Raw genomic sequence first — 13,229 nt, 5'->3', positions numbered from 1 at the left:
TCCCTCTTCGAACAAGACAACTGAACATGTAATCTGTGGTTATAGATTTTTAAAAATTACATATATATAATTGTCTTTATTTAAGGAGGGAAAGAAAGACAGAAAGGCAAAGAGATTTAGAGAGAAAATTTTACAGCTTAGGGCTTTGACAGTTGAAGGCAAATGTTAAAACAATTAAAAATGGAGATGAGTTAAAGGCCAGATATAGCGTTGTACAGCACAGAAAGAGGCATTTTAGTTTCCCTCGTCCATGACGATTGTTTGGCCAGTTGACACTAATTCCATCTGCCTGGATGAGGATCAGAAGTTTTGAGGGAGATGACTGCAAGTGATGAGACAGTGTGGCAAAAAATTGCACAGAAACAGGGAGTGTAATGGGGCAGTGTAGAGGGAGCTTCACTCTGTATCTGATCCCAGGAGAGTGTAATGGGGCGGTGTAGAGGGAGCTTCACTCTGTATCTGATCCCAGGAGAGTGTGATAGGATAGTGTGGAGGGAGCTTCACTCTGTATCTGATAGCAGGTGTGTGTGATGGGACGATGTGGAGGGAGCTTCACTCTCTGTCTGACAACGGGTGTGTGTGATGGGACGGTGTGGAGGGAGCTTCACTCTGTGTCTGATCCCAGGAGTGTGTTATGGGACAGTGTAGAGGGAGCTGCACCACATATTTGACCCCAAAGAGAGAGTGATGGGACAGTGTGGAGGGAGCTCCACTTTGTGTCTGACCACGGGTGTGTGCGATGGGACGGTGTGGAGGGGAGCTTCACTCTGTGTCTGATCCCAGGAGCGTGTGACGGGTCAGCGAGGAGGTAACCCTGAGTGTGAGGCATGAAAATGACCACAGTCAGGAACTCTGCAAATATTTATTGGTTCCAGAATTTGTGAACACATAGAGTACATTGCAAATAATAAGCTCTTCAGTGTAGAAATACTCAAACCTATGTCCCAATGATGCACACACACAGACTCTCATTCAAAACATGTACACATTATGGAGCAGGGAGTGTGGCCAGGAGAGATACAGAGGAGCCAATTGGCTTCCTACCCCCGTCTAGTTCCCAGCAGGTCTAAAACCCTTCCCTCTCCCCGTCCAGGAAGCAAGAAGGGCTGGACAGATTCCTATGCATATCTTGAGTACAGGAGAGGGGCCAAAAGGCCTTCTAACCCAAGCTGCTACCTGGGACAGTGGGAAAAGGGCCTCATATTCTTGTTTAGAATGCCAGAGAGTGGCCCATCGCCCTCCTAATCTCATCTAGTACCTGGGAGAGGGTGCGAAGGGCATCTGGTGCCTATCTAGAGAAGAGGGACTGAGTAGTATCCTACCCTCATCTAATGCCTGTGAGAAAGGCTGAAATGCCTCATATCCTCGTCTGAGGCACTGTAGAGCCATCCACCTTCTTACCCTCACCCCCTAATACCCAGGAGAGAAGGGTCTCCTCCCCACTTCTAAAAGATCGAAGAGGGACCCATCACCTTCCTATACCCAAACCCTCTGGTAACTGGGAGTGGAGAGAAGGACCTTCTGGTACCCTTCATTACACCTGAGGGGGTCAGCCTTCTTCCAAACCACCCTCCTGCCCAGTCCAGTACCCAGGAGAGGGGCCACAGGGCCTCCTCATCCTTTTCTAAAACACTAGAGAGAGACACCTCACCCTCCTAGCCCTCTTCTAGTACCCAGGAGAAGGGCCGAAGAGTGCTCCTCCTACCAACCAACCCCATCAGCCCAGCAGCAGCAGGTCCCGTTGGAGAGGCAGCGGCAGTGGGAGGGCGCTGACTGCGGGCGGCAGGTGGCGGGCACCAAGCGAGCGACGGACAGCGTGGCGGCTGAGGGTCCGGAGGGTATCAGGTCCTGGTCCCTTCGGTCCACCGCCCGCCCTCAGCAGCAGCTCAAGGCAGGCCTGGTTCCTCTCTCCCCTGGCCTCCTCGCCTCCCCTCCGCAGCAGCCCCTGCAGCCGGCACACGGGGCTCTGGCCGCCTCGGTTGAAGGCCCGCGGCTCGGCGCCGTACTCGAGCAGGAGGCGGGCGCAGGCCAGGTTAGCCCGGCAGGCGGCCCAGTGGAGTGGGGTATCCCCAGCCCGATCCCGGGCATTCACCAGGCCCTGGAACCCCTTGCCGGCCCCCTCAAGCAGGGCCTGGGCGCAGGACGGCCGCTCACGGAAGGCGGCCCAGTGGAGCGGGGTGTGGCCGCCACCATCGCCCGCTGCCGCATTTGCTCCCTGCGCTAGCAGCAACCGCACGCAGGCAGCGTCCCGCTCCGCCGCGTAGTGCAGGGGAGTCCTCTGGTAGCCATCTTGGGCGTTCACCTGGGGAACAAGAGTGGTGGGGAGGGAGAAAGTGGGGGAAAGGAGGGAGGAGAGAGGAATGGGGAAATAGGGGGTAAGAGGGCATAATGTGGGAGTGGGCATGGGGAAGAGGGATAGGGAAAGGGGAAAGATGGAAGGGAGGTAGGGTGAGAGGGAGAAATGGAGGGATACAGATCAGGAAGGGAGGGGAGCGGGCAGGAGGGGAGAAGGGGAGGGTGGGAGGATGAAGGGGAATGGGGGAGTGTTGGAGGAGAGGAGGGAGAAAGGGAGGAGGGTGAGAGGGGGATAGGATAGAAGGGGATAAGGGACAGTAGAAGGGATGTAGAGAGAAGAGGGGAGGGAGAGTGGAGGGGAGGATGGAAGGAAGTAGGGAAAGAGGAGGATAGGGAGAGAGAGGTGCAAAGGATGAAGGGAAGTGAGGAAAAGAAATGGGGGGAAGAGTCAGAAGAGCCAAGCATTTGATTCAATGGCAGGTACGTGTGCAGAACTGACATTGCCCTTGTCTTGCTCCCCCTCACCTCTCCACCCTGTCAGCGTCCCTCCCACCTCTGCTATCCTTCCCCTCATTCCCCATTATCCATCTCCCCTTCCACTCCTCGTTACCCCATAACGCTCCATTACCCCATTGTTATTCTCTTGTAAACTCCATAAACCCATCTTCCTCATTATACCCCTCCCCTTCCTCGTGTTATCCCTGTTACCCTACAATACCCAACCCATTTCTTCCTTCATATTATCCCCTCATTCTCCCCCTCATTACCCATCTCTGCACTTCCCTTGCTCCCAAACACCATCTCCTCCTTCTCTGCACTCCCACCTCACCTCTGTTAACCCCTCACTCCCCCCACTCTCCTCTCCACCTCTCCCTCCCCTCATCCCCATCACTCCCCTCACCTCTGCTCCGTTCTCCAGCAACAGCTCCACACACTCGGGATCGGCCATCATGCAGGCGCAGTGCAGAGGTTTCAGTGTGCCGTGAGTACAGTTCACATCCGCGCCCTGGGGGTCCGGGGATTGGGGGAGGGATAGAGGGAGAAGATCACTCTCACACTCGACCTCTACCTCCCTCCTTCCTCTCACACACTCCTCGACCTTATCCCTCTCTCTCCCACACTCCTCCTCCCTCTCTCACACTCCCCCTCCATCCCACTCACACTCCTTTCCCTCTCTCCACACTTCCCTTCCTCCCTCACACTCCTCCTCCCTCCTTCTCTCTCACACACTCTCCTCCCTCCTCCTTTCTCACAATTCCTCTCCCTCCCTCTCTTTCACACTGCCCTCCATCACTTACATTCCTCCCTCCTGCACTCCCCCACCCTCTCCCTCCTTCTCTCCCTCACTCCCCCTCCCTCCCTCCCTCACTCCCACCCTCCCGCTCTTTCCCACACTCCCACTCCCTCCCTCCTACCCTCCCTCCCTCTCTCCCACCCTCCGACTCACCCTCTGGATCAGGCCGTGCACTGTGTCGTGAGGAAGACCTCGGAGGGTGATGGCCCTGATCAGTCTCTCCGACAGTGAGTACTTGCTCTGGATGCTTTCCATCACGGCCCACATGGTCTCACCCTTCAGTGTTTCCAGGACCCTGGTCTCAGGGTGAGGGGCTCTGGTCCTGTGAGGGAATGGGGTGCCTGAGGAGGGGAGAGAGCAGGGTGAGAGGGTTCCCGAGATTTTGAGGGGGGGGGTGGTTTCACTCCACCCTCTTGACCTTCCTTCTCTGACCTCCCTCCCTCACCTCGTTTCTCTCTCCCTCCATCCACTTTCAAGCCTTGCTTTCAGTTCCCTACTTCCCCCTCCAACTTCCCTCACCTCTATTCTCCCTCCCCACCTTTGGCCCCTTTCCTCCCACCATCTCTTTCCTCAACTCTCACCTCTCCCACCCCTTCCCTTCCTGATCTATCCCAGCATCATCTGCCCCCTCACTTGCCTCTCCCTCTCACCCTCATTCCATCCCCTCCCCTCCTTCCCTCTTCCTTATGTGAGGCACAGATAGACAACCATTATCTTTTTTCCTAGGATTCAAATGTCTAATACCAGTTAAAATTTCAAAGTAAGTTTATTATCAAATATGTATACATCACCATATACTACCCTGAGATTCATTATATTGCAAGCATTCACAGTAGACCAGAAACGTGCAATAGAATCAATGAAAGACGACACACAATGCCTGGCCTGCCTTTAAGGTGAGAAACCCATTGTAACCAGTTTTCACAGGGGCTCCACCAGGAGTGTCCCGACCAGCTGCATCATTGTCTTTTATAGAAATTGCAAGGCATCTGACAATGACCCAGCAAAGAATTGAGAGGACTATTGAGAGAATCATTGGGGGTCTCTCAAATTGTTTAATGCCATTTCCAAAACAAAAGTGTAAAGGAGAATGAAATAATTGTTACTCCAGATCTGATGCAGCAAGAAAAACACAATGAGATAAAGAACATAATCTTTAAAAAAAAACACCCATAAAGTGGCACAAGACAATATACATAAGGTGGCTGGCAGGAAATGATAAAAGTAGTGATGGGGGGTGGGGGACATGTTGTGGGCTTGTTTGGTGGGTGGAGGTGTTGATCAGCCTTACTGCTTGGGGAAAGTAACTGTTTTTGAGTCTGGTGGTCCTGGCGTGGATGCTACGTAGCCTCGTCCCTGATGAGAGTGGGACAACAGTCTATGAGCTGGCTGGGTGAGAACCTTCATGGTGTTATTGGCCCTTTTCCGGCGCCTTTCCGAATATACGGTACGGTGGGCAAGCTGGTGGCAGTGATGTGTCGGCCCGTTTTAACGCGGTTCCGTACCAAGCAGTGATGCGGCTTGTTGGGGCGCTGTCTGCTGTGCATCTGTGGAATGACGTGAGTATACTGTAGATGTGCATAGTCCAGCTCTCTGCAGCCTCCGCAGAAAATAGAGGCAGTGAGTCAGAAAGCTCTTCCACCAATCAACATACCTATCAGGAGCACTGCTGATGCCCTCGCCTTGTCCCTCCCGTCCTACCATCAGGCAGGAGGTGCCGTACCATTAGAACAAGGGCTTTTAAGGTGGGAAACAGCTTCTTCCCCCAGGTCATCATGTATGAAGTGCTTGTAGTTTACTGTTTACTTCTTGACTTGCGTCGTAAATGCACCTGATTATTTGTTAATTTATTTATGCCAGTATTGCTTTTGTGCTGTGTGTGAGTTACCGTACAAGTACTGTGTTCTGCACCTTGGTCTGAAGGAACATTGCTTTGTTTGACCATACCCTTGAACTTGACGAGTTGAACTGTTACTTGTTCTATGTACCCCGTTAAAGGCAAAACCCTTAATGGCATTAGAGGGATCTTAGAGTCAAGACCAAAGCTTCCCGAAAAGGGCTACACAAGTTGACAGGGTGGTAAACAAGTTAGGTAAATAGCATGCTCGGGGAACTGAGTTCAAGAGTCGGAAAGTTATGTTTCAGTTCTGCCATGGATGGTCCCAAGCCCAGCTGTAAAAGAAAGAGGGTTGCGCACGGCGCTAGCAACTCTATTCCTTTAAAACAGTGTTACAGAAACACCAAAAGAAGCTCCAGAGACCTCATCTCTGGGAGAGAAAGGATCCTCCAAGAAGATGGGCTAAGCCTAGAGACAAGGTGAAAGACTGACTGAGGACTGGTGAGCTATTGTCAGTGGCCTATGCTCCAGAAGGGGCAATGGGGCTTAAGCATATAAAACTCTGGTTCAGCCAAATCTGGCCATTACAATCAGTTCTGATCGCCTCATTTTCAGAAGGGTGTGGAGGCGTTGGATAAAGTGCAGAGCAGCTTCACCAGGACGCTGCCTGGCTTACAGGGCATGAGCTACACGGAGAGGTTGAACAAACTTGGCTTGTTTTTTTCTGGCGTGCCGGTGGCTGAGGAGAGACCTGATAAAAGTTTATAAGGTTATGAGAGGCACACAACAGATGGCTAAAGTTGCAAGACCCTGTTGGACATTGTTAATGTCGAATGCTGCAGGTCCGATGAACTGATTTACGGGCAGACGGCAGGGGCAGCTGTGTGGCCTCCGTCGTAGCAAGGACTTGGCCCCAAGCCGTACTGTCACAAGCCAATGCTCAAGTCCCTTATTCAACCTGTTTCAGTGTGGTGGACTTTGGGACCCAGCAGAACCCGACCTTATTTAACCTGTCTCAGAGCGGTGGTCTTTGGGACCCAGTGGAGCTCAGAATCCACAGTGTTTCTGTTCATGAAAATAATCATGATCACGATTGAAAATAAAGTGGAAATAATAAAGCGATCGGAAAGAGGTGAAACGCCATCAGTCATTGGAAAAGCGTTAGGCTACAGACGGTCAATGATTGGAACAATTTTAAAGGATAAAGTGAGAAAGGCCCTGCCCTAATGAATGCTACAATTATTACTAAGCAACACAGTGGTTTAATTATTGAAATACATACATTTCTTAAGTGTTTTATATGCATAGAAAGGTAAAATATATACTATTTTCTAAGACAAACGTTTGACTAACGCTAAATAATACTGGATGTAGCTGTTCTGACTTACTTACTTAGAGAACTTCGGATTTTTTTCGATCCCAATCCACGATAACCTATGCACATCCTCCCGTATACTTTAAATCATCTCTACATTACTTATAATACCCAATACAATGTAAATTCTATGTAAATAGTTGTTATACTGCATTGTTTAGGGAATAATGACAAGGAAAAAAGTCTGTACATGCTTGAACAACTAGCGCTGGAAGAGCAATTCCGGGTTTTCTCGATTCGCGGTTGATTGAATTCGCGCGCCTGCGGAACTCGCGGATAAGGAGGGCCGACTGTATTTTTTTGTGTGACTGCATTTCACTGATATGTTGAAGTGCTTGCTATCTTATCTGTGCCTTATGCTAAGTGTGACTGTTGGTTACACTTTGGCCCTGGAATAACACTGCTTCATTTGGATGTAGTCATGTATGGTTGAACTTAAAGTTGAACTTTTACCCCAGGGTTGAAATACCTAATACTAGAAGGTGTGCATTTAAGTTGGGGGGGGGGGGGGGGTAAATCCAAAGGCGCTGTGAGGGCAAGTTTTTATTTTACACAGAGTGGTGAGTGCCAGGGATGTTAGTGGAGGCGAACGCGAATGAGGCATTTAAACAGCTGGGCACATGACTGTACAAAGAATGGAGGGACATAGGCATTCAGTAGGCATTTAATTACCAGTTTTGTTAGTTCAGAACAGGCACTGTGGGCCTGAAGGGCCTGTTCCTGTGCTGTACTGTTCCATATTCCATGTGCTTCATGTAACATGGGTAGGAGCCCTCTGTCTTGGGTCCTGACACTTTTGGCACCCCTCCCAAGTTGTTCTAGGCTTGGCAGAGGAGCCTGGAGTTAGAGTACGGTTGACAGTCTGGGGGTCAGCGGGGAAATACACTAAACTGACTGGATTTGAGGCCCTAGGGAGTTGAAAGGAAGACAGAGGGGCAAAATATAGAGAAATGTCAGGTATGAAGGGGGGGGGGGGGTGAAAAGAACGAGGGGGAGAAGGGAGAGGCAGGGAAAGTGAGAATGAGGGTTGAGAGTGAAACAGACATAGAGGGAGAGGAAGGAAGGGAAGAGGGTGATGGGTAAAGAGATGTAGATCAAGATTAACAGATAGTGAGGGGGGGAAGAGGGTACTAAGAATGGAAGCAGGCAGAAGAAATGAGAGAGACAGACAGAAGGAGAGAAACTGATGGTGACAGAGAGAAATGTGGAAAGAAAAACAGGGAGGGAGAGGGAGAGGGAGAGAGAGGGAGGGAGAGAGAGAGGGAGAGAGAGGGAGAGAGAGAGAGAGAGGGAGGGAGAGAGGGAGGGAGAGGGAGAGGGAGAGGGAGAGGGAGAGAGAGAGAGAGAGAGAGAGATAGAGAGAGAGAGAGAGAGAGAGAGAGAGAGAGAGGAGAGAGAGAGAGAGAGAGATGAGAGAGAGAGAGAGAGGAGAGAGAGAGAGGAGAGAGAGAGAGAGAGGGAGAGAGAGAGAGAGAGAGAGAGAGAGAGAGAGAGAGAGAGAGAGAGAGGAGAGAGATGAGAGAGGAGAGGAGAGAGAGAGAGAGGAGAGAGAGAGGGGAGAGAGGAGAGAGGGAGAGAGGTGAGAGAGAGAGAGAGAGAGGAACGAGAAAGTGACACAAATGGAACCAGAGGGGGAAAAGACTTAGAAAGTGTGAAAGAGAGAATAAGTAGTTGAAAAGAGAGACAGAGGGAGAGGAGAGTGATAAGGGGTGGAGGGAAAATGGGATGGGGAGAGAGAAAACGGATACAGTGAGATGGAGCGACAGTCAGAGAGAGAGAGAGGACGAGAGAAAGGAGAGAGTTGAACAAGAGAGAGAGGGAGACATAGAAAGAGGAGAGGGGTCAGTCTAACCGTTCCCTGAGATGGAGGAGCAGAGAGGTATTTAACTAGGCTGCAGGAAAACCAGCGGAGAGCCCAGGGTTCTGCAGACGAATATACACAACACACGTACACAGTTCCGGTGATCTGCGCACACACACACACACACTTCCTTGGGGTCTGCACACAAACACACATACACAGACCCCAGGCGCACAGTACACACCTCAAGAGCTGGAATTCCTCTCCGGCCTGTGAGTGTGAGTGTTGCCCGCCGGGACGCCGGACCGGGAAGGGGGCGGTTCAATCTGTCACTGGTTTTACTGCCTAACATGGCCGCCAGGAGAGAGATTCTCGATGTAGGTCGGAGCGGGCAGGGTGCAGGAGGTGGGGAAATAGAGAGAGAGTGAAGGGGGAGGGAGAGAGCAGGGGTGGGGAGGGAGGAGGAGGGAGAGGGGGTGGGAGGGGGAGGAGGAGGGAGGGAAGGGGAGGGAGGAGGAGGGAGAGGAGGGGGAGGGAGGGAAGGGGAGGGAGGAGGAGGGAGGGAGGGAAAGAGGAGGGGAGAGGGAGGGTGGACTGAAAAAAGGGAGGGGAGGGAGAGAAAGAGAGGGAGGAGAGTGAGATTCACTCTGTGTCTGACCCTGGGAGTGTGTGATGGGCCAGTGTGTAGGGAGCCTTGTGTACGACATTCGAGAGTGAGTGCAACAGTCAGTAATTCTTGCAAGTGTTTATTCACTGCTATAATTCAAGTCGGGAACAGTGCAAAACTCCCTCTCTCGAACACACCATACACATACACTGGTTCTCTCCCATCCACACCCCACACCCCCCTCCTCCATTATGTATGGAGATGGGGGCCAGCACACTCCTTACCCCCAGTCCAATAGCTGTGAGATGGGCTGAAGGGTCACCTAACTCCTCCTTAAACCCCCATCTAGTACCCGAGAAAGGTCAGAAGGCTTTGCGCCTCCTGAAACACCAGAGAGGGGCCAACCTTCTTTCTAACCCCTGTATGGTACCTGGGAGATCGGCCAAAGGAAGTTACCCCTAACCCCCATACACACTTCCACACTCACAGTGGCTCCAAGGAGGCCTGAACCCTCTCCCCCACACAGGATGGATGAAGGGAGGAGGAAGATCAAAATTCTGTGGGACCTTATCAAAAGCCTCACTATAGTTCCTAGAAGCAACATTTTTTGCACTGCCTTCATCTTTGGTACCTCCTCAAAAGGCACCATCAGATTTGTGAGATATGATCTCCCCTGAACAAAAAATACTTTCAAAGTTCAAAGTAAATTAATTATTGAAGTACATTTATGTCACCATATACATCTCTGAGATTAATTTTCTTGCAGACTTACTTAATAAATCCATAACATAATAACTGGAATAGAATCAATGAAAGTCTGCACCAACTTGGGCATTCAAAAGTTTCCAAAAGACAACAAACTGCAAATACAAAAGAAAGAAATAATAATAAATAGATAAGCAATATACGAGGGGTGGTTGATAAGTTCGTGGCCTAAGGTAGAAGGAGTCAAGAAGGAGTCAATTTTAGAAAACCTAGCACATTTATTTTTCAACATTGTCCCCTCCTACACGTACACACTTAGTCCAGCAGTCGTAGAGCATACAGATCCCTTCTTACAGATATCCATACAGATGACACAAAGCTGGGTGGCAGTGTGAAATGTCAGGAGGATGTTATGAGAATGCAGGGTGACTTGGACAGGTTGGGTGAGTGGGCAAATGTATGGCAGATGCAGTTTAATGTGGATAAATGTGAGGCTATCCACTTTGGTGGCAAGAACAGGAAGGCAGATTACTATCTAAATGGAGTCAAGTTAGGAAAAGGGGAAGTACAACGAGATCGAGGTGTTCTTGTACACCAGTCAATGAAAGCAAGCATGCAGGCACAGCAGGTAGTGAAGAAAGCTAATGGCATGCTGGCTTTTATAACAAGAGGAATTGAGTATAGGAGTAAAGAGGTCCTTCTGCAGCTGTACAGGGCCCTGGTGAGACCCCACTTGGAGTACTGTGTGCAGTTTTGGTCTCCAAATTTGAGGAAGGACATTCTTGCTATTGAGGGAGTGCAGCGTAGGTTCACGAGGTTAATTCTCGGAATGGCGGGACTGTCGTATGTTGAAAGATTGGAGTGACTGGGCTTGTATACACTGGAATTTAGAAGGATGAGAGGGGATCTGATTGAAACATATAAGATTATTAAGGGATTGGATACACTGGAGGCAGGAAGCATGTTCCCACTGATGGGTGAGTCCAGAACTAGAGGCCACAGTTTAAGAATAAGGGGTAGGCCATTTAGAACAGAGATGCGGAAAAACTTTTTCACCCAGAGAGTGGTGGATATGTGGAGTGCTCTGCCCCAGAAGGCAGTGGAGGCCAAGTCTCTGGATGCATTCAAGAGAGAGTTAGATAGAGCTCTTATAGATAGCGGGGTCAAGGGATATGGGGAGAGGGCAGGAACGGGGTACTGATTGTGTATGATCAGCCATGATCACAGTGAATGGAGGTGCAGGCTAGAAGGGCCGAATGGCTTACTCCTGCACCTACTGCCTATTGTCTTTGTTAAAGTGGTCCACAGCAGGGGTGATTGGTAAGTTCGTGGCCTAAGGTAGAAGGAGATGAGTTATACAGCTCTTGTTACATGCACATGCAGTTCAACTCTTTGAGTGATTATGCAGAAAGTTTGAAGTTAATAACTCATCTCCTTCTACCTGAGGACACGAACTCATCAATCACTCCTGCTGTGGACACTTTCTGGAGGTCCAAGAGGCTGGTGTGGATGCCACTACACCACTGGCCTGCTGAGGTCCAGGTCACTTTATCCTGTATGTGGTTTACTTGCTCCAAGTTTGATTTAAGAACCCTCAAACTCTGACACTGAATCTCCCAAAATCAGATTTGATTTTCTAAGTTCTGATACTTAAACCTATGAATGTCCGAAACCAAACTGATCAAAAGTGATCATTAAAGCTTTAATCTCCCACTGTTCCATGGACTGTGTCCTTTGAAGCCGGTAATAGCACCTCGGTCTTTCTGCAAGTGGTTTGAAGTTCTTCCAATTGTGGCAGAACATCCGCCTTCAGAAACAAAACTAGAGGAGCCAGCACTCTTCAGAGTAGGAAATTTGCCAATAGAATGTGTGCCAATAAAAAGCACTTAAAGATGCTGGAAATGAATAATACAAAGCCAAGCACTTTGATATACTCATGGTGGGTTTAAGGCTTGACCTGTGATGTGCTTGACCTGTTAAGTTTTGACTTAAGTCTTGAGAGTACGATGCAAAAAGTCATGAAGAGAAAAAAAAGAGACTTCTTAATCCTGCAGGGTGACAGTTTTCATTGTTAACAACTACCAAAAGGACAATGCTTCACAGTTATGACTGAGGGAGCATTAATTAGCTGGAGCTGCATCCACTGGATAACCAGGAATATACACTCACTTTATTAGGTATACCTGCTAGTTAATGTAAATATCAAATTAGCCAATCATGTGGCAGAAACTTAATACAGAAAAGCATGCAGACATGATCAAGTGGTCCAGTTGTTGTTCAGACCAAACATCAGAATGCTGAAGAAACGTGATCAAAGTGACTTTGACCAGGGAATGATTGTTAGTGCCAAACTGGCTGGTTTGAGTAAGACCATAAGACCAGGGTCGCGGTCTGGTGGTGTAGTGGCATTCGTACCAGACTTCGAGGCAAGTGGCCCCAGGTTTGAATCCAGCCAGCTCCTTGCATGCTTCCCATCCATGCTGGGTTGATTGATGAGCTAGTAACTGGGCCTCATATGAAAACAGATAAAAACGCTAAAGATACGGTAAGGTTGATGCCTGGTGCACCACAAGGCATAGAAAGGAACATCAATAGGACCATAAAAAACATGGGAGCAGAAGCAGGTCATTGTGTTTGGTGTACTCAGTTTTGTAAAAATATTAGGCGAAAGTCTGAACAGTTCCAAGTGACACTTTAACTGTCTGTGAGCTCGTAGCATGTAAGGTGTCTGTACAAGTTAAACACTATTGTAGGTTTGCTAAATGTTGGTTAATAGCAACTGAATTCCTTCTGGCCTCTGAAGATCAAATAGCTTGTCTGTCTCCATGTGTCCCGCTATGCTTGTGGATTTGACCGCTGTTTATTGAGGCACCTTTCGCTCAGTTCACCTAGACCGCGGAATCACAATCATCAGTGCATGGGATGAACCCAAGGTGATTTCATGAGTTGGAATTCAGAGATCTAAAGGCAGCGGTCGAGTGGAGATTACCAACCGCGAGCCCTGAAATCTTTGTAACTTAACTACGTAGTATTTATTGTGGTTTATTTGTGCTTTCTGCTTTATGATAATACATTAGGTTTAAGTAACTTTGTTGTGCTTGTAAGCTTAATACCACATTTCCTGGACACTCAAGTTGCTTGGATCATTTGGGTCTGATCAACCCAGCCCATTAGATATAATTCCTCTCATTACGTCTGCTCTGCTCTTCCATCATGGCTGATTTATTATCCCCGTCAACCCCACTCTCAAGCCTTCTCCCCATAACCTTCAAGAACCTACCAATCCCTGCTTTAAATGTACTCAATTACTTGCCT

The 13,229-nt window shown here is 49.3% G+C and overlaps 1 protein-coding gene across 3 annotated transcripts; it reads right to left on the bottom strand.

Moving 5' to 3' along the window:
• Positions 1-848: 848 nt before the first annotated feature.
• Positions 849-7,630, bottom strand: asb8 (ankyrin repeat and SOCS box containing 8). 3 transcript variants are annotated; one of them, XM_073032578.1, is made up of 4 exons: positions 7,474-7,630; positions 3,743-3,930; positions 3,197-3,301; positions 849-2,302 (listed from the first exon to the last, which is right to left on the bottom strand). In XM_073032578.1, exons 2-4 carry the CDS (start codon positions 3,854-3,856, stop codon positions 1,718-1,720), a joined length of 804 nt encoding a protein of 267 aa, XP_072888679.1. In that variant the 5' UTR covers positions 3,857-3,930; positions 7,474-7,630; the 3' UTR covers positions 849-1,717. The 3 variants fall into 3 exon arrangements, with proteins under 3 accessions (XP_072888679.1, XP_072888682.1, XP_072888681.1); XM_073032581.1 differs by lacking the exon at positions 7,474-7,630 and having other exon boundaries at positions 3,743-3,965; XM_073032580.1 differs by lacking the exons at positions 3,197-3,301; positions 7,474-7,630 and having other exon boundaries at positions 3,743-4,027.
• Positions 7,631-13,229: the final 5,599 nt, after the last annotated feature.

Source organism: Hemitrygon akajei, chromosome 30 (assembly GCF_048418815.1).
Source record: "Hemitrygon akajei chromosome 30, sHemAka1.3, whole genome shotgun sequence".
In the NCBI taxonomy this organism is placed as follows: Eukaryota; Metazoa; Chordata; class Chondrichthyes; order Myliobatiformes; family Dasyatidae; genus Hemitrygon; species Hemitrygon akajei.
Note: the sequence above shows the minus strand (reverse complement) of the source record. Positions and strands in the feature narration are given on the sequence as shown.